The 25572-nt window shown below is 42.8% G+C and overlaps 1 protein-coding gene across 5 annotated transcripts in view; it reads right to left on the reverse strand.

Moving 5' to 3' along the window:
* The window catches only part of LOC122787298 (semaphorin-4D-like), a 2116148-nt gene that overhangs the window by 1809987 nt on the left and 280589 nt on the right, over positions 1 to 25572 (reverse strand). For 4 of the 5 annotated variants that reach the window (XM_044053927.1, XM_044053925.1, XM_044053926.1 and 1 more), the window contains exon 3: positions 2460 to 2605. The exons of the other annotated variant lie outside the window; for it this stretch is intronic. In XM_044053927.1, the coding sequence (XP_043909862.1) occupies positions 2460 to 2605 (146 nt within the window). The remainder of the gene's footprint in view (positions 1 to 2459; positions 2606 to 25572) is intronic. 5 annotated transcript variants of the gene reach the window in all.

Raw genomic sequence — 25572 nt, forward strand, 5'->3', positions numbered from 1 at the left:
ACTGCAGGTGCTGCAAACAGCACTTCTGGCTAACATCAAAGATTCCATCCTGATTAATAGAACCATTCATTGAAGGTTACATCCCATCATTATGGAAAATATCCCACATTATTCCCCTTCACAAAGGTGGTAACTCTACTGAACTCTCAAATTATCGACCCATAGCCTTACTTCTCCCCCCTGGCCAAAACCATGGAAAGATGCATACACAAACAACTCCTCCATCACTTAACAATCTACTGGCCAACTGTCAACATGCTTTCAGACCATTCCATAGCACCACCTCTGTCCTCCTATCCTTCTCTGACTGCATTAATAAAAATTCTAACAATATTCTTACCTCAGCCCTCTTTATAGACTTATCTAAAGCTTTCGACATGGTTAACCACCAGCTATTGATACATTTACTAAAATCCCTTGCACTACACACAAGCTCAGTAAAATGGTTCCAATCCTATCTTCACAACAGGCAGTGCGTTGGTATAATAACTTATCCAACCACCTTCCTATTACCCTTGGTGTCCCCTCAATTCTCCATCCTGGGGCCCTCTCCTTTTTTCTATCTTCATTAATGACCTTCATAATAATATTCCCCAAGCCACCTGCATAAAATATGCAGATGATTCTACTTTAATCTGCTCAGCCTCATCTTCCTCTGAACTGTTCACCCTCACCCAGCAGGTATTGCAGACTGTTGAGACATGGTTCTTAAAACTATGCCTAATCCTGAACCGAAAAAAAAAAACTCTTACTTTTCTCTCCCACCCAAAAATCTACTCCTCTACACTTCGCAGTAAAATCAAACGCCACGATTATATCACCTGATCTAACAACCAGATTCCTTGGAGTTGAGATAGACAACCTAAATGTTGATACTCACATTAACAACACTACAAAAGCTGGGCTCCCTCTACAGAATTAAACCCTTCCTTAATCCTCTTGCCAGAACTACCATTGCCCATACCCATCTTATCTCCACTCTCCTCTATGCTTCCCCTATTTACACTAATCTGTCCAAAAGGAACTACAGCAAACTTGCAGTTGCATACAATAATATTGTCAGATTTGCCTCTGGCTCTACATTTAGAACCCACCACTGCTTAAACCTAAAACACTTAGGATGTTTTTTACTGCAGAATTTGATTCTTTTTCACCAACTTACAATAGTTCACAAAATCCTGTACAAACCCTCTAAAACTCCCATACTCACTATCCTTATTACCCCTTACAGTAACCTTAAAAGCTCACGCTCTTCAAATAAACTACTCATATCATCCACTAAATCCAACAATATGGCTGGTAATTCCTTGTTCTCTAACACAGTTGCAAAAACCTGGAAAACTCTTCCTGAAAATCTTACTGCAATTTCCTCACTTCCAAATTTTAAATCTCAACCCAAACTTCACCTCAAAACTCAATAGCTCTGCCCCTGCATTAACCCCGATTAACATTGTGTGTGTGTCTATACTATTCATTTCATCCAAACTTAACTTTTGTTCCCATACTATCACTTCTGTCCTAACAGCCTAACACTTTTATAAGCATCTAAAGATCTTTTATCCTTGAGGAAAATCTCTCCTATTAACAACCTTTCTACATATGTTTTCCTTTGGTATTGTATTTAAATTCCTGATGCCATGTATGTAACTACATTTTTTTCACCAGTTTCTTTAAATTGTACCACTGCAATTAATGTTTTTTGATGTGGAGCTTTTCTCCCCAGGCCTCTGCTGAAAATGGACATATATCCAGTTGGACTAGCCCGGTCAACAAATGTAAAATAAAATAAAGATAAAATAAAGATTGAAACAGTTAATTCATGAACTTTAATCATCCTCTGACTTAGGAAAGGTCCATTCCCATCATGATATTAGAACCCCAAAAGACTCAGAGAAATTATAAAAGAAGATTCTATAGTAATGAGAAGTGTACTAATAGGTTCTCAGAGAGCAGCTGATGCATGGAACAGACTACCAAATTACATTAAAGCAAGTACTAGTTTAGATATGTTTAAGAATGGCCTGGACACTTATTATGGGAACAAGTGTTTTGATTTATTGGCAGGCTAGAAGAGCATTAATGCCCGTGCTTGAAATATTTGTATGTATTTATATATAAAATAAATAGAACAAAGTGACCTGACATATGCTAAAATGGTAACTAAAATATGTACAAAAGGCAAAACATTAGAAGAGCTACAATGACAAAAGTGGTTGCTTCTGTCTGATTAAAGATAAAATCATCTTTGATAAAAGGTTCCTCATTTGCACAGCATTGTTAAGGAGGAGGAGCCTTGCAGCCTGAGGTTTTAGAGGCCGTGCTAAGGCCTGTTCTCCTTACAAGTGATGACAATGAAACTGCCAATACCAGATCACCAATTTCTTCCAACAATTAAATTCAAGCAAGACAGTGATGTACATTATTTTGCTATTTGTCTTAAAGGAAATACTGATGCTTACATAGGACACGGCTTTAGAGATATCATTCAATTCTAAAGCAAAAATTGCTCCTCTGGCTCCAACAAAAAGAGAATCAGTTTCTTCATTTATCAGGAGCACAGAATAATTGAAGATTCCTGGTTCTGCAAACACTCTGTTGATGCCATCTGTAAAGAGAAAAGGGAAAATGTTCTAAAAGCAGTTTCTCAAACAATTAAAAGTTATGCACTCACCATAATGATGCATCTTCAACTGATGAGTCTCAGATCTGGCTCAGCCACTTTTCCCAGATTCATGGATACAACTCTCAAGCTCCTCCCTTTACCCATAATGCCCTACTCTCCTAGCATATCTCAGATTGAGTCTGCTGCCCCAACTAACAAATGCACATTGCCAAATTAATATAAAAAGGAGGCTATAGGTACAGAAAAGAGCTAGGAAACAAACAGGTTCCCAAGCATCCCTTAGGTCTCACTAGAAAGAGAGGAAGAAGGATGGAGAGAGGGAAGTTGAGGAAGAATGAAAATGGGCAACATAGATGAATCATTATGGTGAGTACATAAATTTGTACCTGATGTTGCATTTTTATTCACTCCTCAACTGATGGGACAGAGTCCCCAAGCTAGATAAACTTTGGGTGGTTATCATGGAAGGATATTCCAGAGTACAGCAGAGCCAAATGCTGTCCTATTCCAGGAAAACAGATCCAACTTATGAGCAATAAAAGTACGAGTACTGGACAAACAGGCAGCAACACAAATGTAATCAATAAACATTCTTGACCAAGAAGCAGCTGATGTGGCTACAGACCTTGTGGAATGTGCTTTGCGGAGCTCAGGCAAAGATAACCGTCTTTCTTTGTAAACAAGAGGTATACAATTTGTCAACCATTCAGCTAGAGTCACTTCAGACCTGCTTTTCCCAATTTGCTCTTGGATAAAGATACAAATAATAGATCAGTCTTCTTGTAATCTTTGTATCTCTGAAGATAAACATCTAAGCTGTCAGTGTACATCCAAAAAATGTGGCATGTATTCACCCTAGTTTGAAAATTTTGGGAAGAAAACAGGTAGACTGATAACTTGATAAATGTGGGATTCAGAAGCCACCTTAGGTATAAAAAATAAGATGGGTTCATGCATAGGAAAACCCTATCCTTATGAAAAAATTAAGTACAGAGATCTGGACGAAAGGGCCTGGTGTTCAGATACTCACCTAGTAGAAGTGATAGCGACCAGAAAAATCATTTTCCAGGACAATAATTTAAGGTCCATCTTTGCCAATGGTTCAAATGGAGGTCGAGTCACAGCTTGTAGCACAATAATCAAATCCCATAGACGAGTAGGGTCCTTAACTGGAGGTCTGAGTAGAAAGGTGCATTTATGAAAAGCTTTGCACAATTTTGAAGCCAGAGAGGAGCGATTTTCATCAGCATGAAAATTAGAAATAACTTTCAATTGTAAAAATACAAAAGGAAAAACTGTTGCAAAACAAGAAGATGCCAAACAGGAACAAAAGGATGAGCAACTCCACAGTAAAAAATGCACCTATTCCGGCCAAATTCAATAAAAACAATTCTGGACTTTATTGAAGAAAATAAAACAAATAAGCGCTTTCGTTCTGACCACTTCATAACTTCATCAGATGATGAATTAATTTACACAAACCATTTATATAGTACAGAAGAAACTGGGTAAAACAATCAATAAAAGTGAATAAGTTATTTAAAATGACCAATCATGTAAAAACCATGCTTTATATATGAAAACTGGTTAAAATGCATAAATAAATGTGGAAAAATCAAGTTGTATTCTAAAAACATAATAAAATATCTAATTTAATAGGACAGAAGAAATATATATATTTTTTAAAAGAAACATCTTTCTAAAGCTTTTAGTTTCAACAGAGCGCCAATGGAAATGCGTTCATTTAAGCATGGCCAACTTGATGCATTGAGATGCACTTGCCAGTAAACCTCTCTCCTTTCTAACAAAAGTGAGCAGGCATTTTAACCAGTTTTCATATATAAAGCATGGTTTTTACATGATTTTTCTTTAAGGGGGTGTGTCATTTTAAACAACTTACTAACTTTTAATGATTGTTTTTCCCAGTTTTCTCTGTACTATATAAATGGTTTGTGTAAATTAATTCATGATCTGAAGTGGTCAGGAAGAAAGCGCTTATTGGTTTTATTTTCTTCAATAAAGTCGAGAACTGGTTTTATTGAATTTGGCCTGAATAGGTGCTTTTTTTTTTTTTTTTTTACTGTGGAGTGGCTCATCCTTTTGTTCCTGTTTGGCATTTTCGTGTTTTGCAACTTTCAATTGTACTTTGACAGTTGAATAACTCACCCTGTTAAAAATGGAGGCCAGGAATTGAAGTACCTCAGAGACTGGGAAGATGAGGGATCCAGGTCTCTATGTAGGGCCCAGACTGGGAATCTCTTCCATTTACTTTTAAAAATCTTCCTAGTAGAGACCTTCTGAGAAGATAAGATAATACAGTGGAGTGGAGAGGAAAGCCTGGACTGTCTAGCCATCACTGGAAGTGGAGAAACCATGTAGTCAAACTTGAGGCCATTGATATCTGAAAGCTTCATTCCTGCTGGGTAAGAGAAGATCTGGATTTGGGTCCAGTATCCAAGATAGATACTGGAGATGAAGCCACAGGGAGGAAAACCACACTTGACAAGGCCAAAAATGTGCAATGAGGGTAACTGTGCTCTTCAACTGGAAAGCCTTCTGTAGAAATTTGGAGATTAGAAGCAACAGGGGATAAGCATAGAGGAGACTGGAGTACAAATCGTGTACTAGAGCATCTCTCAGTGGCTCCCCCAGTGGAGGGATCAGAGTGAAGAATCTACTGCACTTACTCATGTGGGGGAAAGAAAAAAAGATCACAGCATGGCTAACCACATCAATGGAAAATCCTCTCTGATATTGAGAGACTACTCTTGTAGCAATGTGCATACTGGGGAAAGCCAGAGGGCTTACAGATAAACTAAGCAGCTGCATTCTGATGCCACAAGAAAGCAGACTGAAGGGATCATCCATTTCAACACACTCACTGCCTCTTGTCATAGTGGATAAAATCTGTCATCACCACCCGTTTCTTGATGTACCAGACTACAGACGTATTGCCTGTTTGAATTACAATCATCACAGACGGGAGAGTATTTGGAAAAGTATGCAATGCTAGGACGACTGCTGTAATTTCCAGGACATTGTTTAAAATGATCTCTTCTGGGGACTACGTACCTTGAACTGTCATTCCCAAAAAACTTCCCCCCAGCTGGGAGGTGTCCATGGTCACTGGGAGTGGGAGAACAAATGTACGGCACTGAGAAACTTTTGAACAGATCCACCAAAAAAGCTGTTCCTTGCAAACTTGTGTGATCCTGACTGGAGTGTACAAGGGCTGCTGAAAAACAGACCACTGTACTGTGCGTGTCCACTACAGAAACTGCATATGAAATCTGGCTAATGGAACCAGAGTTATTGCTGCTGCCATGGACTCTGTTTGCAAGACTAGTTATGCTGGAGGAGAACATGAGATCACTTACATGACCTTGGATCAGAGGGTTTGCACTCTTGTTGGAAGAATGACTATCTGATTTACTGTGTCAAGATGAGCATCTATGAACTCCAAATTCTGTGTAGGTGTGAAATGTGACATGTCACTATACTGGCATCATAGCCAACTACAAGTCAGGGGCAAAATGGACTGAACAGTGACCATCCTGAACTTTGAATATTTCATGTACTGCATATACTGGTTTAGCTTGCTGAGATTAGGATGGGTCTCAATTACCCTGTCTTTTTTAGCACTAAAAAGAATCTTGACTAAGTTTCAAATCCTAACTGATCGGGGGGACTTTCTGGATGACTCTTTCTAGCAGCTTTTCCATTTTCAAGGCTGCTGCCTTCGTCTGGTTGGGTGGTACATCAGGAATCTTTTTCAATTTTAGAGTGGGGTTTGGGAAAATGGTATGAACACCTATGGATTGGTTCTACTGCACACCCAAGCATCTCTTGTGATGGGTGCCCAGGCTTCTGGGTTAAGAAACAAGTGCTCCCAGACTGCCTCTATAGTGCAGCAGCTGGGCAACCTTACAGGAGCGCTGGTAGGATTTATTCTAGAAGGTATCTCTGAAAGCCTGGTTCTGTGGGCCACTTCTGCCACAAGGGTGGCATCTTCTGTTAGACCCCCTGCCCCGGGGAGAATGGTCTTCTTGTGAGTCTTGGAAATGCCCTTGGAATCTGCAAAACCATATCTTCTTACCGCCTCAACGATTCTGAGAGTAAGATCTCAGGGTTAGAAAAACGGATCAAAATGGCAGACAAGACCTTTCTATCTTGCTCACTTCTGGAGAGAGTTTCCTTCACTTTGGGGATGAACAAGGATGATAGATTAAAGGGAGCAGTGATGGGCGAAGTCTTGAAGGGCTCCACGAAAATAACACAGGCACATCCAAGCATGCCTTATAATGGCTATGCCTGAACCTCCTGTCTTTGAGAAACCGTCAGTAGTGCAAGATGTCAAGACACAATGACGCATTAGAAATGGACAAAAGGTTGGCAAATTGTGAAGCTTTATTTTGGTTAGCTACAGATCTGGACCCAGAAAGAGACTTGGAGAGCTCTTTAGTCATATCTCTTTGTAACCTGGTAAAGTATGTCAGATAATTCAGAGACCGCAGGTAAACTGGTAAAGTATGCCAGATAATTCAGAAACCGCAGGGTAAAAGGTCAATGAAGCATAAACATGCTTGCCAAATTTATCAAAGGCCCTAGACTCCCTGTTATGCACATGAGCTCCACTCCAAATGCTCTTTTTTAGTGGCTGCCACAGCATCCATGGCATCTACAGAGACTCCCTTGCTCCAGTGGCCTCTTTCGGGGGAGCTAAAAACTTAACGGATTGGCTGGCGATACGCTCCATGGTATCCAGCTCCTTCCATGCATGGTGTGAGACAAGGTCTATCAACTCATCAGCTGGTGGGACCACCCAGGATGTAGCTGGGCCAGACCCAAAAGCATCCAGAAACACTAATTCCTACTGGGAAGGGGGTTTAGAAGACCGTCCATATTTTTGCTTGGGAAGTCCCAAGATCTCTGCAAAGGAGAAATGATCATGGGTAGATCTTGTGGACCCCTCCACTTCATTAAACTCAGTGTTCTCTATGAACGATTCCTGGGGGGAGGATCTACGTGAAACCTTTTACACGTTCTCTTCCTAGGGATATCATCAGTGGGATGGTCTGCCTAGGTATCAGAAGTGATAGAGGAGTCTTTAGGAAGGACTAACTTAAGGTTTGATCAGGTTGGCTGTCCCAGTGGTATAGACCTGAGAGGCTCAGATCTCAAATTAGATGGTGGGAGACAAGCAGGGTCCAAGGGGGGGGGGGCGGGTAAGGATGCCCCCCACTTACAGTAAAGAGAAGGCCTTCTCCACAACCTTAATGGCAAAATGTCCCTTGGACACAGCAGCTAGCAACACTGAAGTTGAAGCTACCTGTGTTGTGGTGCCCCGACTCACCACAGACTCCCTGTCAAGAGGAAGGGGCAGCTGGACTCTAGTTGTCCAGTGCCAAGGCTCCAAGGGGCAGGGCAGCTCTGACAGTTTAGAAGTTGACCCTAATCCTCCGGAGCTGGCACCAACACTTTGGCTCAGAGTCAGCCTGCTTGAAAAGGGTCAGAACGAGGTGACTCAAGAACATGGTCGGAATGGAAGAACAACCTGTCTTTGGATCTGAAGAGGGAATTAGGCACCAAGAGCACCAAAACAGGTCAAATCGGAGGAGAAAATATCACTTGAGGTTGGGTGCAGGACAGTCTCATGGGTCCCATAGGACAAGGAGTTGGGATCACCCAGATCTGGATTTCAGCTCTGAGGAACTTCCTTATCATTCTATCCACCTCTGCTTCAGATAGGCTCCTGGAGAACATAAGAGAGGAGCTAGCTGAAGGTGGTCTGGAGAGTCTCCTCTGTGTTTCCTGTAGGAAAAAGGAATGGGACTGAGGAGATATCGGATCTGGTGAGAAGTGGGGAAACCCAAGTCCGAGGCAACTTAGCCTTGGATGAGATATGATCTGAGAAGGTCGGATCAGACTGTTTTGAGATTTTGTTTGGAGGATCAATTATCAGAGCAAATCTGGGAGAAATTATGGGGAACCACTTCCTGAAGTCTTTCTCCTTAGGAACTGGGTCAGGCATCCCTTTATCGGACTACTTATCAGAGGGGTTTGAGCCCCAGTGGACAAGGAAAAGGGCAACAGACCCCTCAAGAGAAGTTCATTCCTCCTATCACTAAGTCCCCAGGAATTAAACCCTGTACAAATAGGGCACTGGGTGCCCAAATGGGCAGCACCCAAGCAGTAAACGCACTCCCTGTGGGCATCAGAATTGGGGATCTTATGCCCATAGGAACTGCATTTCTTGAAACCTGTATGTTAAGGGAGGAAGGGTGATGGAGATCAGTTGAAAAAGCAAGAAAAACTCACATAACGTGACAAAAAAAGTACAGTTGTGTACCTACCATAAATGTAGATATTAGAGTGTATTCACTGTTGCAGTCATTACACTAGGGTTATCCTGCTGGCAGGCTACCCGCAGTCGGCCTGAATTCCAAAGTCCTGGTCCGGCGTCGGTTGCCATCACCTCTTCCCTGACGTCAGTGTGCCAGGGGGTATAAAAGATGTATCAGATGCCATTTTCTTCAGTTTTTCTTGCCCCAGATGTCAGGTGCCCCCAAAAGGGTAGGCTAAAAAAACATTGCTTATAAAAGCATGCACTAAAATAAACAACACCTTCATCCTACAAGCAAATACACCACATAGGTTGTATAGAACAGAGAAGTACAGATAAGTCCCAGCAAAGAAAGGGGGATGGTGGGTGGGTAACCTGGACTGCAACAGTGAATACACTCTAACATCTACATTTATGGTAGGTACACAACTGTACAATGTTCCTCGTGTTTCACTGTTGTAGTCATTACACTTGGATTGAATCCCAAAGCTGAGGTTGGGCAGCTGGGTCTAAATAGAATTAGGAGTGGCTATAAGGCCCTGCAGAACTGCTGTGGCAAAGCCTGCTCTGGATTTAGAGTAAAGAGGTAAGTGGTAGTTCCAAACCAGGGTAAGGAACTAAGAATAAAGAAATCACGACAACTGCTTCAAGTAACCAGCAACCACACCAAGCCTTGGAAAGTATGTCTTTTAATACACACCGACTAAGCGCTTTAACCAAATAATTGGCTTAGTCAGTGTTACAAAACAAGCACAACCCTTTTATACAATAAACTTACTGACATCCCAAACCCATTCAATTAAACAACAATTATCACACCAATTTTGTGCAGCAAAGCACACAAATTCATTTCAACAATATATATTTATCAATTTTAAAATCACTTTAAAAATAACATTTAAAATTCACATATAAAAATCACATATAAAACATTACATTTTATTCTATATGAATGTTAATATATATATACGTCCTTCCTTTACATAAACTTTAATCAAAAATTGACTAACTATACAATACTGGCCCTATGCTTCAAAACTGGTTTTATTGAGATATAATCATTAATGCCCGGTTGCCTTGTGGCATTTAATCTCAACTGCCATATTGTTTCTAACAAGGCTACTCTATTGCTAACATCACCTCCCTGCTCAGTAAACACCCTATCTATTATAAAAAATACAAACTTTTTAAACCCCTTACAAATAGCACTATGAAGATATAATGCATTATGTGGGTCCTTATTCTTGACTGCTCTAACATGTTCAATAATCCTTTCACGTAATTTACGGGTAGTCATACCCACATAAAATGCATCACAGGTTATGCAGGAGGCCACATATACCAAATTCTTTGTATTGCAATTACAAGCACCCGGGCAAGGCAAAGTATGCCCACACCCTTTCACACAAACATATGTGCCCTCTGCTATATACCTGCAACATCTACAGCAACCACATTTTGACATCCTAGATGTCCTATTCCTTACCTCCCTTTCTAAAATTCCTTTCAAATTGTCACCCTTGCTAAAGACTATCTTAGGACTCATGCCTACAATCTCTTTCGTAGTACTACTTAAACAGTATTCCCACATCTTACATAAAACCATTATAATTTCTGTGGCTTTTTCACTGAACTTTAAAATAAAACATGATCCCAAAGAAGTTAATACATTAGGTACTTCAAAACTATTCACCCTCACATCTACCCCACTTACATTGTTCAAAATTGGTGAATATAAAGAAATTCTCTTTCTACAAATCTCTCTTTTTAAATTCAATAACAATTTAAGCGGATATCCCCTGTCAATGAGCATACCAATCAATTTAAACATTTCCTGTTTGAACAAAAATTCATCACTCACTAGCCTAGAAATCCGCACCATCTGCCCCTTAGCCACCCCCTTCCTTTGGTGGTAAGGGTGACAGCTCTTAAAATGCAATAATGAGTTTGAATAGCTTTCTTTTCTGTATATGGTACTAGATAAACCTTCCCCACTCTTGAATATTGTAATATCTAAAAAATTAATACGATCATTATTCCACTCGAACGTAAATTTCAAAAAGCTAGTGGTACTATTCAGATATTCAACAAGCTCAACTGCCTCAGCCTCATCTCCTTTCCATATAATAAGTAAATCATCTAAAAACCTATTATATAAAATTATATTCTGCATGAATCTAGTTGGAAAAACAAATGTTCTTTCCCATGCTAAAAGGACCATGTTCGCAAAAATAGGGGCACACCTGGCGCCCATTGCTACACCTGAGCATTGCTGAAACATCTCCCCTTCAAATTTAATAAAATTGTTCAAAAGGACCATTTCCATCAATTCACAAAGTAAATCAATCCTACTCTTGTCAATATTGTTACACATATTTAGACTCTCACGGAACATCTCTAATCCTTCTAGGTGGGGGATGGTAGAAAACAAATTCACTACATCGATGGTTAAAAAAACATACAAACCATTATTTTCCTTCACCTCTCTCAATCTCTCAAGGCAATGCCATGAGTCTCTCAACACATGAGGGACCCCTACAAACACTTTCTTGCACATAGCATCAATAAAGGAAGCCAAGGGTTCAGTTTTAGAACCCTTAGCGGCCACTATAGGCCTAAAGTGTAAGTTAGCAGTACCTTTGTGAACCTTAGGGATCCCAAAAATGCAATGCGATGCATTTTATGTGGGTATGACTACCCGTAAATTACGTGAAAGGATTATTGAACATGTTAGAGCAGTCAAGAATAAGGACCCACATAATGCATTATATCTTCATAGTGCTATTTGTAAGGGGTTTAAAAAGTTTGTATTTTTTATAATAGATAGGGTGTTTACTGAGCAGGGAGGTGATGTTAGCAATAGAGTAGCCTTGTTAGAAACAATATGGCAGTTGAGATTAAATGCCACAAGGCAACCAGGCATTAATGATTATATCTCAATAAAACCAGTTTTGAAGCATAGGGCCAGTATTATATAGTTAGTCAATTTTTGATTAAAGTTCATGTAAAGGAAGGACGTATATATATATATATATATATTAACATTCATATAGAATAAAATGTAATGTTTTATATGTGATTTTTATATGTGAATTTTAAATGTTATTTTTAAAGTGATTTTAAAATTGATAAATATATATTGTTGAAATGAATTTGTGTGCTTTGCTGCACAAAATTGGTGTGATAATTGTTGTTTAATTGAATGGGTTTGTGATGTCATTAAGTTTATTGTATAAAAGGGCTGTGCTTGTTTTGTAACACTGACTCTGAAGAAGCCAATTATTTGGTGAAAGCGCTTAGTCGGTGTGTATTAAAAGACATACTTTCCAAGGCTTGGTGTGGTTGCTGGTTACTTGAAGCAGTTGTCGTGATTTCTTTATTCTAGGTAAGTGGTAGTGCTTAGTAAAAGTGTGCACTGAAGTCCAAGTTGCAGCCTCCAAAATATCCTTGGTTGGTACTCCTCTGAGGAAGGCTGCTGAGGTGGCTGCTGCCCTGGTAGAATGAGGTCCAATGCCCTTACGCACTGATTTGCCATGTTGTGAATAGCAGAAACGAATGCAGTGTCCTATCTATTTTGAAATAGTCTGCTTTGAGATAGCCTTTCCTTGTGATCCTGCAGCATATGCCACTAAAAGTTGCTCAGTCTTTCTGAAAGCCTTAGTTTTGTCCAAGTAGAAGCATAGCTGTCTGTGTATGTCCAAAGAATTCAGAAGTCTCCCCTTTATTCTGTGGGTTTGGGTAAAAGGTAGGCAAACGAATGGTTTGGTTAAGAGACACACTGGACACTACCTTAGGCATAAATGTTGGGTTTGTCCTTAGGGAAACCCTGTCCGGATGGAAGATAATAAAAGGTTCCACAGCCATTAATGCCTGTAACTCTGAGACTCTTCTTGCTGAAGTTATTGCTAGGAGCAGAGCTGTTTTCCATGATAAGTATTTAATCTCAGCTGTATTGGCTGGCTCAAAAGGAGGCAGTGTGTTTTTCCAAGACAAAATTGAGGTCCCATGCAGGTACTGCTGCTCTCCTTGGAGGTCTTATGTTTTTAGACCCCCTGAGGTACTGCCTAAGCAATGGATGTGAAAAAATAGGTGGGTCCGTATTGTAATGAGCTGAAATGGCAGAGGCATGGATCTTAACTGAGGAGAAGGATAGGCCTTTGTCCAGCATCTCAGTTAGATACTGTAAAATCTGAGGAATATTTGGAACAAGCGTGTCAACTCCTTGTGCCTGGTTCCAAGCACAGAATCTCTTCCATTTTTCTGCATAAGATTTTCTGGTGATGGGCTTCCAAAATAACATCCATAACCACTTTAGAGAGAGGTGTATTCTGAATAGTTGCACTATCCACCATGCAGCTAGATTTAGGGTTCTGAGTTGGCTGTGCAGGATCGGATTGTTTTGATGGGTCAGTAAATGAGGAATTTGAGGCAATGTCCAGGCTGGGCCTTGAGACAAGCTCCTTAGGATTGGGTACCAGTGTTGGCGTGGCCAATCCGGGGCAATCGGTATCATTTGTGGCTTCTCGTCTGACCTTCAGGAGTACCTTGGGGAGGAGAGGCATACACTGCAAGGTTGTTCCAGCTGAATGACAAAGCATCCACTTTCCATGCTTGTTTGTGACAAGTCCTTGTGCAGAATCTCTGAAGTTGGTAGTTGTGAGGGGAGGCAAAAAGATCTATGTCTGGGCATCCCCATTTCCTTGTTATGTTGAAGATTTGTGGATCTAGTTTCCACTCGTGAGAATCCATGAGGTTTCTGCTTAGTTAGTCTGCCAGAGCATTTGTTTTTCCTGGCAGGAATTGTGCTTGCAGGTGTACTTGGTAAGTCAATGCTGTGTTCCACAAAATCATGGCTTGTCTGCAGAGGGGGTAGGAATGTGCGCCCCCCTGCTTGTTTATGTACCACATGACTGTGGTATTGTCCATCTTTTTCAGCAGCTGTCCTGGATGAAGTAGGTCCTTGAAGGCCGTCAGGGCATTTTGCACAGCTAGCATCTCTTTTTGATGTGAAGATGCCTTTGGTTTGTGGGACATGTGCCCTGAATACATTTTCCTGTCATGTGGGTCCCCCAGGCATAATCTGATGCATCTGTTAGTGTTTGCCTGGCTGTGGGTAAAGTGAATGGCTGTCCCTTGTTGTGGTGACAGGCCTGTGTCCACCATCGAAACTCCTGTTGCAGGCAGGGAATGAGTAAATTAAGGATTCCGGGCTGTGGCAATGTTGAGTCCAAACACTTTTTAGATACCATTGTAGTTTCCTCATATGCAGTCTTGCATATGGAATTAGCAGAATGCAGGATACCATGTAGCCCAGAGCCTGCAGAATTTTTCTTGCAGATAACTGGGTCTTTGTTGCCATGCTTTTGAAGTAAGTTGTCAGTTGCCTTTGTATGGCGTGAGATAAGCCATCTGGGCAGTTGTATTTAAGCTTGCACCCAGGAAATTATCTCTTGAGAGGGTACTAGTTTTGATTTCTTTTCGTTTACTGTGTACCCTAGGCAAATTAGTAATCTTTTTACAAACGCCAGATGCTTTAGTAGAACGTCTCTGGTCTCTGCTTGAATAAGGCAGTCGTCCAAGTAGGGATATATTTGAATTCCTCGTTGTCTGCAAAATGCAATTACTGGTGCCAGGCATTTTGTGAAGACCCTGGACGCAGTAGATAAGCCAAAGGGCAGTGCAGAGAATTGGTAGTGCATTGAGCCAGCTATGAATCTAAGGTATCTTATGCAAGATTGTCTGAATGGGACATGCAGGTACGACTCTGAGGTCCAAAGTTACAAGACAAGCCTTCTTGCCCAGCATGGACAGAAGCTGCTGCAGAGTCAACATTTTGAATTTTGGAACGTCCAGAAAAGTATTTAGAATAGACAGGTCCAGAATTGGTCTCCATGCTTTGTCCTTTCTTGATACTAAGAAAAGTAGAGGAAAATCCTTGTCCCTGCTCTTGTTGTGGCACTGGCTGAATAGCCCTCATGTCCATGAGAGATTAAACTTGTTTTCGTGCCTCTGCCCATTGATTGTGTGGCAGGTCTGGCATACCTTTTGCCTTTGGACGGGTGTGAAAGTGGAACCTGTAGCCCTGAGAGACTATATTTAAGACCCATTTGTCCTGGGTGATCATGTGCCAATTTTGTGAAAAAAGTGCTAGCTTTCCCCCTAAGGGTGCTGCCAAAAGATAAATGATTGGCATTGGCAGAGGGAAGTCATTGGGACTGTTTCTTAAATGGCTGTGATTTGTCTTCTCTGCTTTTGGAGGTAGAAGCGCCCCATTGTTTGGTCCTGTATGAGTCTTGGGGCTGTTTGCCTCTAGGGCATCTGCCTCTTTGTGGCCTGTCTGACATGGGAAAGGACCAATTCTTAGAAGGCCAGTTCCTAAATCTGGGCGGCTGTACGTGTACGAAATCCTTTACTGTCTGCATAGATTTAGCTTTTATTTAGCTAAATCCTCCATTTTCAACATCTCTTCTGCCTTGACACCAAAGTATCATGCTGCAATGGAGCATCCAATAATTTTGCTTTAACATGATCAAGGCAGAGTCTGTTCCTTTAACCAAGCCTGCCTTCTAATGACAGAACCTGTTACAGCGGCCCTGCAAGAGGCCTCCAGTGAATCATAACCACATTGTAAAGTATGCTTTCCCACTTGTTCAGCTGCATGCAATAAATCCTGCATTTCTTTGTTCTCAGAACATTCAGAATTTGTCAACATTTTCTGTTTAAGCAGAGACGTTAAGTATTGCTGATATTTAAGCATATGAAACTGACAATTTAAAGCCCTTACAGCCAAGGTAGCAGAAGTGTAAACTTTTTTCCCCCATCTGTACAGTGCCTTTGAATCTGAGAGGACAGGGCTTTTTTGCAGTAGCGGCCTTGACCCCTTTGGGACCCTGAGAAATAGTTTATAGGTCAGCAGCAGTGTTTTTATATAGAAATTTATGAGAATCTGGAACCCTGTTGTATCTGTCTGGCTTAACAGGTGTAGGAGGTAAATAGTCGGGAGACAGGCCGGACTCTGAAAATACATCATCTACAATGTCTAGAACAGGTGGAATAGCAAGAGGTCTGTGCTGAGGTAGTAAAAAAAGTCTCCGAGCCTTTTCTTAGAATCTGAGTAATCTTGGCTCTCCCAGTGGAAATGCTCCCTCATGGTATGCAGGGTTTCTTTCCCCAAAGGAGTAATCCTCAGGAGGAGAAGCTGAAGGAATAGATTCTTCAGCATCAGAATCCTCATAGGGAGGAATAGAGTATCCCTGTTCTGAAGAGGAGTCAGAGGAAATGGAAACCTGATCACAGGAATCATATTCAGTGTCTTGCCTAGGCCTCTTATCAGGAGGGGGAAGGGAAACCCTGATCAAAGTAATTAGGTCTTCGGCCATTTTGAGCATCTGTTTCTTAGGCATGGAAGTCTGTCCTGGAGAATGCTGTACTTGTTTCCTTGTCTTTAAAACTGTTTTAGACTTTGTCTTGTATGCTGAAGTTGGCTTGATATAAAGCTGTGTAGGTCTGAAAACACCCTCAGAAGCAGATGCCTGCTCAGCGGCTCCGGACCCATCTGAGGGATTAGTTTCCGAAGGCCCAATACCTTGAGTATCCAAAGGCCTAGTTGTCTCCACGTGGGAGTTAGAGGCGGCCTGTGGCTCTGAGGTAGCGGGTGTCAGGGGCTGCGAAAGCACCTCATTGAGAACCGGAGAACCGGCGACTAGCCTAGAAGAGGCTTCGTCGGTTTTGGACCTTGGATGCCTGTCTTTCTTTTTCCTTGCGCTTTTTATGAACTCCGGTCGTCGGCTGTTCCAACGGCATTATATAGTTAAACCTCAGCCAAAGTAATGAAAAGCAAAATCGTACCGACGCTTAATAGTGCATTGGTTAAATCTAGCACAAAACCAGCAACTAGCAACATCGTGGTCAGGGCCTAGACAAAGAATACAGTAAGAATGAAAATCCTTATGAGGTATTTGCTTACAAGAAATACAATTGTTAACTTTTTCTGACATCGGTCTGGAGCAAGAAAAAAAAGTTTCCCCAACGGGGTACTTAACTTTATTGAAGACTTTGGATCTGAAATTCAATTTCAAAAATCTCAGGAGTCGGCCGCATCTTTTATACCCCTGGTGCACTGACCTCAGGGAAGAGGCAACAGCAACCGACGCCGGACCAGGAATTTGGAATTCAGGCCGACTGCAGGTAGCCTGCCAGCAGGATAACCCTAGTGTAATGACTGCAACAGTGAAACACGATGATCATCACCAAATTTGTACCTATAGCTCAAGAGCAGATCTGTGTCTGAAAGATATGGAGGCAAGAGAGATCTGAGGTACACTAGGACAGTAGGGCATTATGGGTAAAGAGAGGAGCTCAAAAGTTGGATCCGAGGCCCATCAGTTGAGGTATAAATAAAATCATCATCAGATCAAATACTTAAAACAGGGAAAGTATTTTTTTTCCCAATGGGAATTTAGAAATTTTTAACAGAGGCCTTAAGCTACAGACTAGGTGAAAGAATTAAAGTATTAAGTCTTAAAAAGGAAAGTTGACTGGATTTGAACTGACCTCAAACTATATCTGGTGCCAGCAACAACCTATGTTAAGAAGCAGGTCCAAAGCAAATATTTGGCCAAAAAGGAAACCAGCAAGCATTCAGGGGAAAGTTCTTTCCTAGAGAACCACAACAATTATAGCCCAAGTGGTGATGATGATGGGGGGAGGTAGAGAGTTATCAGGCTGGCAGAGTCTACAGAAGGAGAAGCAATGACTTTTATTAATTTAACTTAATTTTATCAACTGGGTAGTGCATTGATTTACATGGGCCTTTGTCAGACTCAGCCCAGAAACACTAAGTGACTTGCTCGGAGCCAAAAAGTACTCAAATAGCAGCTAAGGAAATCAGACCCTAGATTACAGGAAGCTGCTTGATAACTCATACACTATAACTGCAAGCATGTAATGCAGGAAAGTCATTACACACCTGAACAAAATACAGGGAGGAGTTTAAAACCATCCTGAAAATAGCCAAATCACTCAATATGTTTCCAAACATCATTAGTCACACTATGGAACACTTCACCAAATAAACAGTTTTCTTCGATGGCAGCAGGTAGGTGTCTTTTAAAGCATTGAGGATATAATTGAAGCATTATGCTGAAATAGGGAATGAAGGTTTGTGAAACTACACCAAGGCAGGCAGGATGAAGGAAACAATGCTAGCAATAAGGGAGGAGCATGTGTATGAAGTACTCATACTAACAAGATACATGAATATAGATAACTGATGCTGGGTTTCATTACTCCTTGGAGCAAGGATATTGACTGAAATGTTCACTCCACTGCTGGCAGAATCAGTTCAATCAGGTACAAGCTGACATCTTTTCCACTACCATTATGTCTCATGTTAAATTATCAGCCCAACAAAAGTCAGTTCAAAATTGTACATTTCTTTCAGTTGAGACTATGACTGCAATTATAAAAGACAATCTTATTTCAAAAGCTTGATTACAGTCTGCCCTTGATGGCCTTGAGCACCAAAGACAAATTAGACCACTAAAGACTGGAGTAAATGACTTATGCAGACTTTCTAACCCTTCTTGTAATAAGGGACTCCACATCACTCCCAAAGTGCACCTGGTAACTGCCTTCTCCACAAGTGGACTAATGTGATGAGACTTTCCTTAGCTACATTAAGTATCACGCCTGTTTTCAAAGAGAAACTTCTGGTAGATGTAAGCCTCAGTTGCACACTGCACAGCACTGGTTAAATATTTAACTATGTAAGTATTTACTTATTTTTTATGGGGGTTGCCACTGACCAGCTGGCCAACCCCGATGACCATTACCATTTGTTCATTTGTCGGTGAAAGGTGACTATGGCATGGTGATCATACAGGCAGCCATGGATTTTTTCTTCTGTGCCGCTGTAACATCCACTGCATGCCATGTAAGCATTCCAGGGGTGTAGCACAGAACCATCAACGGCTTCCATGAATGATGCAGCCCCTTACACAGAGTGGACAGCTCCCAGAAAGCCTCCAGTCTCCAGTAGGAATTAAGCCGGGGAGACACACCCTAACCCTGCAACACACAGCTCAACCCAACTTCATGGAAAAGGTGAGCAGTTATTCAATCTTCACAACTCTGCCACCCAGGACATGATATAGCCATCCCTATTTCAGAACTAGGCAGTGTCTGGGTCACTCCTTAAACAGAGTTGGCTAGATCAACTTCTTGGCTCCCTCCCTCTACACCATGCAGCCCAGTCAGGCTAAAAAAATTGTGTAGTCCTGAACCTAAAGATGGAGGAAACATTTGCAGATGCTGACATTTATGAAGAGTAGTAGTCACTGAATTATTATTTGCATATTCTAAATGATAAAGGGTTAAAAAGACTCATGGGAATTCCAACATCCATTATATCATCTCTTCTTAGCAGAACTATAACAGTGTCAGAAACTACTCCAGCATGAAAAAGTTATGTACTTACCATAACGTTCCATGTGAGTTGTTTATCTCGTCTTTATTCTCATTGATGGGTTCAAGAGCCCATCCTTGGATCCGACATGGTCGACAGCAAAGCTCAAGGTTTACCAGTAGCTCGAGACCAAGCCCCTTATCCCACAATGCACTGCTGGAATTACCTCAGATCTTGTTTGCTGTGAGTATATATACCCTTTTATTTATTTCTACAAGGAAGCACTTCCCGAAAGGCTAGTAGTAGTATTGAATAACCAGGATGGTACTAGCCTCTAAGTCAACTGTCAGCCAAGAGAGGGAAGGTGGGAGGGACGTGAGAATAAAGGCGAAATAAACAACTCACATGGAACATTATGGTCAGTACATAACTTCTTTAAGTGCAGTTGTTAAATCTTGCCATTTATTCTCACTGATGGGTAGTGTCCCTAGCACCCTCAATCTTGGGTGGCTCATGGAAGTACGTTTTTCAGTACCGTGGAACCAAAGGAAGACCTGTCCCTGGAAGCCTTATCTACTTTGTAATGTATGATAAAGGTATGAGGCTTAGACCAAATGGATGCAGCACAAATATTGTCAAGGGGCAATTTAGCCTTGAAAGGCAGAAGACGTAGAAACGGTTCTGGAAGAATGAGCCTTAGGTTTGTGTGTCAATGGCATGCTAGCATTTGCATAAACAAAGGATATACAAGATTATCTTTTCTGGCTTCTGAAAAGGATACAAAAAGTTGATATGATTTTCTAATATCCTTAGTTCTGTCGAGATAAAATCTGAGCTGTCTGTGTACATCAAGTTTGTGCAGCATGTATTCCAATTTGTTAGAGTGGATGGGAAAAAAGACTGGCAGTTCAATGATCTGATTGATATTGGATTCAGAACAGACTTTAGGCAAAAATGAGGGGTTTGTTCTAAGAGATACTCTATCAGCATGGAAAATCATGTAAGGTGGTCTGGCAGATAAGGCTTGGAGTTCTGACACACTGCGGGCAGAAGTAATGGCCACTAGAAAAATAGTTTTCCAGGATAAATATTTGAGATCACAAGAAGATGCTGGTTCAAAAGGGGGGAGAATAATTTGAGACACCATAAAGTACAAATTCCAGGGAGAATAAGGAATTTTGACAGGAGGTCTCATGTGAACACCATTAAGTGTTAGATAACTTATGGCCCCTGACATTCGAGTAACCAAATCAAAGGTGGAAATCTGAGATGGCAACTAACTGGACTAACTGTAGCAGCTGCTGCCCTTTCCTTAAAAATCTGTCAAAAATTCTAAAATGGACGATAGCGGAGCTCGGAAAGGGTCAATTTTCTGTGTGTTGGCCCAAACTGAGAACCTTTTCCACTTACTGCAGTATAATTTCCTGGTGGATGGCTTGTGAGAAGACAAGAGAATTTGTCTTGTATCTTCTGAAATTGAATGAAGCCTGGCAATTAGGGGAAGCGGATTAGCCAAGCAGCCAGTTTCAGGGACTGCAGTGAAGGATGGAGGTCCCCTGACGGGTGCGTCAGAAGGTCCAGAACTGGGTCCAGGATCCATGGATCTTCCAACAGGTGATGGTGGAGAAAGAGGAACCAAATCTGTCAAGGCCAGTAGGGGACTATGAGGATAACAGTCCTTCCCAGCGATTTTGCTTTCTGTAAAAATCTGAATATCAATGGGAAGGGTGGAAATGCATAAAGGAGACCCGTGGGCCAATCGTATAAGAGTGTATCTCTCGGGAGATGTCCCGGAAGTGGTATTAGGGCAAATTAGCTTCTGCATTTTGAACTGATGTGGCTGGCAAAGAGGTCGCAGCAAGGCTGGCCCCATTTGCGGAAAATCAACTCCGCAACCTGTTGTTTGAGAGACCACTCGTGAGGGAGCAATATCGCCCTTCTTAGCTTGTCCGCTATCACATTGGATTTCCCTGGGATGTGTGTTGCTAACAGAAAATGTTGGAACACAGCCCACTGCCAGACCCTGAGGGCTTCTCCAAAAAGGGGGTAAGACTTGGTTCCAGTTTGCTTGTTCAAGTACCAGACTAATGACATGTCCATCTGAACTGCAATAGTTCCTAGAGGAAGAGAGTCCTGAAAGTACTACAACGCCAGAAATACCGCTCTTAACTCTAGAACATTGATATGCAGACGTGACTCTTGATCCGTCCATGCGCCTTGGGCAGTCTTTCCCTGAAAATGCTCCCCCCCCCCCAAATCAGGGAAGCATCCATGATCACAGTGGCTACTGGGGGGGGGGGGCAAAGGGTCTTCCGATTGTGATGAAGCGACGTCAAACACCACCAAAGGTCTCTCTTGCAAGAAACCGTGATGAGAATCGTGTGGTGCATCGGTAGTTTCTGGTAAGACCACTTGAGCAAAGAGGAGCCATTGAAGAATTCGCATATGCATCCTTGCGAGTGGTATAGCCAGGATTGCTGCCACCATCAAACCTAACACCTTCAAGACCTCTGCTGCTGTAGCTTTGTTCTTTGACACCAGTGAGCTGACGTGTTGGCGGAGAAGTGAGACTCTTTCGACTGGAAGACGTAGAGTGGTAGTTGAGGTATCTAACTCTGCTCCCATAAAAACGGTATGCTGCGATGGTGATAAGGCAGACTTTTCGAAGGTGATTGTAATGCCTAACTGATGGCAGTGTCAGAGTGTATTGTGTTGCCTGAGTCAATTGATGCCTGGTGGTAGTGGTGAGAAGCCATTCTTCTAGGTATGGAAACGCATGGAATCCTTGACGTCTCATGTGAGCAGTCACCACTGCCATGCATTTGGTGCACCCTTAGGGCTGTGGTGAGACAAAAGGGCAGAGCTCAAAACTGAGAATGACTGGCTCCCAGCCGGAAGCGTAGGTGACTCCTGGATGCCCTGTCCATTTTGATGTGGTAGTAAGCATCCTTGAGGTCGATGAACCACATCCATACTTCTTTTCCCAACAATGGGAGAATAGACTGCAGTGTGACCATTCGGAACTTGGACATTTGTACATGGCTGTTCAATCGGCTGAGATCTAATATGGGTCTCAGGTCCCCTGTTCTTTTCGGCACCAAAAACAATCTTGGGCAAGTCCCTAATCCGATCTTCTCTTAGGGGACATGTTGGATGGCTCCTTTTTCCAGCAGCTTTGAAACTTCTGAAGCTGCGTAATCCCTTGACTGGGTGGAACATCTGGGATTTTTCTGACTGGAGGGGGGGTCTCACGAGAAATGAATGACATAACCTCCGGAAATTATTTGCAACACCCACTGGTCCTGGGTGATGTCTTGCCAGGCCTCCGGGTATAACGAGATTCGACCCCAGACTGGCTCCGGAAATCATACAGTCGGGCCTCCCCATCAGGAGCGACGCTAAGGAGAATCGCAAAAGGAATCGGGGTCTCCCGAGTTGCGGGGTCCACCTCTGCCTCTAGGGCGGTGTCTCCCTGAATAACCCCCCCTCCTCTGCCTCTGGAGGGGGGCTCACCTTGTGCACTGGGAAAAAACCTCCGATTTCTTGAACCACATTTTTCCACCCCTCTGGGCCTTGGGATAAGGCCTAGAGAGAAGGGAAAAACGGACTCCTACAGCAGACAGAGTTTTTCCATCCTGCTCGCACCCGGTGAGGGTGTCTTTCACCTTGGTTCCCTCCTGCTCGCACCTGGTGAGGGCGTCTTTCACCTTGGTTCCGAACAATGAGGAACCATCAAAAGGGGCGGTGAATTAAGACTTGAAGGCCTCTGCAAAACGACAAAGGCGCATCCAGGCCTGTCTCCTAAGGGCGACTTCGGAACTTGCTGCCCTACTCGCTCCCTCGGCTGCATATGAAATCAGCCTCATGGAGGAGTTAACAATGGAATTGAGGGTAGACATCTGGGCGTTAACCATCTGGATCACCACCTCAGAAACGATACCAGTGAGAGTATCTCCAAGCTCCTTGAGGAAATCTCTCTGGAGCCATGTAAAGTGAGATAAATAATTCAGTGACCGTAAGGTAAAGGTCGCTGAAGAGAGAGTAAGTTTCCTGTACCGGTCCATGGTCCTAGACTCCTTGTTAGGAGGATGGACGGTGGAAGAAGTCTCGGCCAATTCCTTCTGAGTGGCCGCTGCCACCACCATGGCATCCACAGAGACTCCCTTGGACAGAAACTCCTAACCCGGGGGAGCAGACAGAAATTTATTAGGTCTCATGGGGACTGGTTCCACAGAGTCAGGGTTCTCCCACACCCTTCGACAAATCAAATCCAGGAGCTCGAAGGGTGGAGACAACCAGGAGGTGGAGGGCTGAGCACCGAAGGCCTTCAGGAAGACAGACTCCTCCTCGGAGGGGGCTTTGGACGGCCAGTCACCTCTGTTTCAAGATATCTAGGATGTCACACAAAGAAACATCCTCAGAGGATGACTTGGGGAAACCCTCAGATTCCTCGAGGTCAGTATCTGATGTGAGAGACTCTTCCTGGGAGTCTGTACTTCCGCTTGCACGTTTTCTTTCTAGGGGGCTCCTCACGCAAGCACTCTGTGGGGCCCTCAGAAACTTGGGGAGCACTCATAGGGGTACCCCTGAGGCCTTGGGGCTAAGCTGTCTACAGATAGGTGGTGATCAGAGACCCACACCGGTGCAGTAGGGGACAAAATGACCGACCCGCATGATGTCGCTGATGATCTGGCCAGCGCACTCCGCATAGCCTCTAAGGCTGGTCCCCCTGAGACCGAGGAGCGAACAGCCTCAGAAGCCACAACAGGAGTCGGCCATCCCTGCGCTGAAGCACCGAGAGGGAGATTAGGAACCGAGAGATGTCTCGAAGCCTCTCCCTCGGATCCGACTGAAGAATCCTAAGTCCTGAATCCCATAGACAGCGCCGACATGGTAGGAGCTGACGTCGGCACCAATAAGACAGGTGGGGCCATCGGAACAGACCTGGAGACATCACATGGAACAGAGCCACTCCAGCTCCGAAGGATGGGATGCGCTCGGAGGAGGAAATATCAAAGTAGGTTGCAAGATGGGCTCCAGAGCCTTACAATTTTGCCAAGACCTGCGACTGAAGGAGTCTCTGCACCACATTATCAACGTCCACATCTGATAATGTCCTGGAGGATTTGGAGGACAGGGAGGGAGATCGAGACCTCCTCTGAGGTGATACTTGCCTAATACTAGGCGATCGGCTCCAAACAGGGTCCAAAATTATTGGAGCCGACGCCGGTTCCAACACCACTGACACTTCCTGTGGCCCCGAGGACAGTGGAGCTGAGTATGTCGAAGCTGATGTAGCTATTTTCTCCGGTGGCTCCAAGGAGACTGAAGAAGCTGCAGACCTCTTTTGTGAATTTGTGGTTTTAGCTTTACAGCTGGAAGCAGTTTCCAGACCCTCTTCGGAGGAGGGTTTCAGAAGTCCCTTCAAAATCAACTTATTCTTTCTTTCCTGAAGGACCCTAGGACTAAATGCATGACAGAAGCTGCATGACTCCTGGAGATGGATTGCTCCCAGACAATATACACAGACAGAATGTCCATCGGTAATGGAAATTCTATAGCCACACTGAGCATTTCTTAAGGCCCAAGGGCTTGTGCTCAGACTCTTTAGACATCGTAACCAACTACCACCAATCACCAAGACAAAAAATTACAGGTACGGAACCAACTGGAAAAAACAGTCAGACTTGCACCACACTTAGGGTGGGAAAAAACTACCATTAACAAAAAAACTGTAGGGAATGATCCTCTGACACACAAAAAAGCAGAGGTAGGACTAAAAACCTCTAATTTAAACAGCTTTAGACCGGAAAGTTAGTAAAACAGGAAAGCAAGGGGAAAGACTAAGTCCTCACACTGAAACGGGCCTAGCCCGCTAGAACAGCTAATGGGATACCACAGAAACAATCACACACACACTTTCCCACAAAATAATACCAAACGAACAATAGCTATTAAAATAGCTTTTTGTTTGCAATAAATTCTCTCAAGAAGAAGAAAAAAGGGGACTTAGCCAAAGCCAAGAGCGAGACCACACCAGAGCTACACAAGCAGCAAACAAGATCTTGAAAAATAGAGTAGTGCAGCATGGGATACTATCTTAACCCAGCCAATAGAAAGACTTCGAGATAGAAAAGTTTGGCAGAGTCAGAGCAGACATTCGGCTCCGAATTCACAGGTAAGAATGCACGGACTTAAAAA

Source organism: Protopterus annectens, chromosome 13.part0 (genome assembly GCF_019279795.1).
Source record: "Protopterus annectens isolate FY-2018-M chromosome 13.part0, PAN1.0, whole genome shotgun sequence".
In the NCBI taxonomy this organism is placed as follows: Eukaryota; Metazoa; Chordata; order Ceratodontiformes; family Protopteridae; genus Protopterus; species Protopterus annectens.